Source organism: Buceros rhinoceros, unplaced genomic scaffold, assembly GCF_000710305.1.
Source record: "Buceros rhinoceros silvestris isolate BGI_N320 unplaced genomic scaffold, ASM71030v1 scaffold18611, whole genome shotgun sequence".
In the NCBI taxonomy this organism is placed as follows: domain Eukaryota; kingdom Metazoa; phylum Chordata; class Aves; order Bucerotiformes; family Bucerotidae; genus Buceros; species Buceros rhinoceros.
This window is the reverse complement of record NW_010395060.1, coordinates 23704-25106: the sequence shown is the minus strand read 5'-3', so window position 1 is coordinate 25106 and position 1403 is coordinate 23704. Positions and strand designations below refer to the sequence as shown.

At 58.7% G+C, this 1403-nt stretch overlaps 1 protein-coding gene across 2 annotated transcripts in view; it reads right to left on the bottom strand.

The window, feature by feature from the left end:
• Positions 1–1105: 1105 nt before the first annotated feature.
• The window catches only part of ASCC2 (activating signal cointegrator 1 complex subunit 2), a 21933-nt gene continuing 21635 nt past the window's right edge, over positions 1106–1403 (bottom strand). For both annotated transcript variants that reach the window (XM_010145437.1, XM_010145438.1), the window contains one exon: positions 1106–1274. In XM_010145437.1, the coding sequence (XP_010143739.1) occupies positions 1106–1274 (169 nt within the window). The remainder of the gene's footprint in view (positions 1275–1403) is intronic.

Here is a 1403-nt window from a genome sequence, read left to right as displayed (position 1 = left end):
GGTTTATTCCCCACCAGCTGCTGGCTCACCCGGGCACAGCGTCGCGGCCACTGCCACGGTACACGGGCACCTCACAGGCAGGGGGCGGAGGAAACTCAGTACCGCTGCTGGCTGCCCCGGGCACAGCGTCGCGGCCACTGCCACGGTACACGGGCACCTCACAGGCAGGTGACGGAGCAAACTCAGTAGTTTGTCTCCCTGCCTAGGGAGCAGCTCCGTAACAAGAACAGCTCTTGGGAGAAAGTCCTTCAGCCGCTGTGAGCCGCTGGTTCCTGTCGGTTCCCAACAGCAAACAGGGTGATCAGGGCAGTCCTGCCTCACAGAGTGACGAGCAGTTAGAGGAGGAAGCTCCCAGTGACTCTGACCCCGCTGCCACCTTACGCCCCGATTCCCACACTACCATCACTCAGGAGCCAGGATCCTGATTTTTGGGGTGTCTTCAGTCTCAGGGGCTGTGGCTGGGTCTCATCAGGCCAAACTAACACTAACCAGCGACCAAATTTCACTGCCTGCAGGTACAGCACGTGAACAGGCTTGTGGAGGTTCCTCCAAGTTACAGACCAACACCATTCGTGGGAGCCTAAAACACCAACTAAAAGATTTAAAGCATTTATTTGCACATTCTGCTTTCACACTTACACAGTCTTATTCACCTGAACTCCTGTGCGTCTGTCAGCAACGGGAACAGCCAGAGCATCTTCCTGTCAGCCCTTCAGGCTGTGCTTTGTGATAAGGCATTTCAGCGGAGCAGAGCTGCGAGGGCTCTTCCCGGGAAGCTTTGCTCTCAGACGGCCGGGACGCTCGCTCGAGTCGCGGGGAGGGCACGAGGAGCCGGTATGAAAATAAAATTCTCAGAATTATAAATAGTACAAAAGGAAAGGAATGGCTGGTGCAGCCTGGCCAGCACATCGTGGTGCGGCCCACAGTCACAGACACGTCTCTAGAAGCTGAGGAGCAGCCAGGGTCTGCCTGGGGGGCAGCTCCTCGCCGTGAACGAGCAGCCCTCCCGCAGGGCGGGCGGTTCCGCGTGAGCAGAGGGTGCTGAACCACAACACCCGGTCCCCCGAGCTGGCTGCTCCTCAGCAGAGGACTGGGGATGAGCCGCTCAGGAAGGAATCATGCCTTTACTCCGCTTCCTGTCAGCCATGACGCGGCGGTTATGGTTAGCTCTTGTGCTTTTGTTTGCTTCCTTCTTCCTTCGCTCCTGCACTGTTTCCCGGTTCTGCCCGTGGCCCTTCATGTTCCCCACCACAGCAGAGCTGTCGTGCTTGTGCCTGCAGTACACAGAGGAAGGACATCACCACAAGCCCTCCGTATGCTTGGAGGACCAACTGGGCGAGGAGCTCGGCCGTCAGGCCCCGAGCCTCGGCTCACCCCAGCTCTGCAGTGGCCCAGCACCAGCA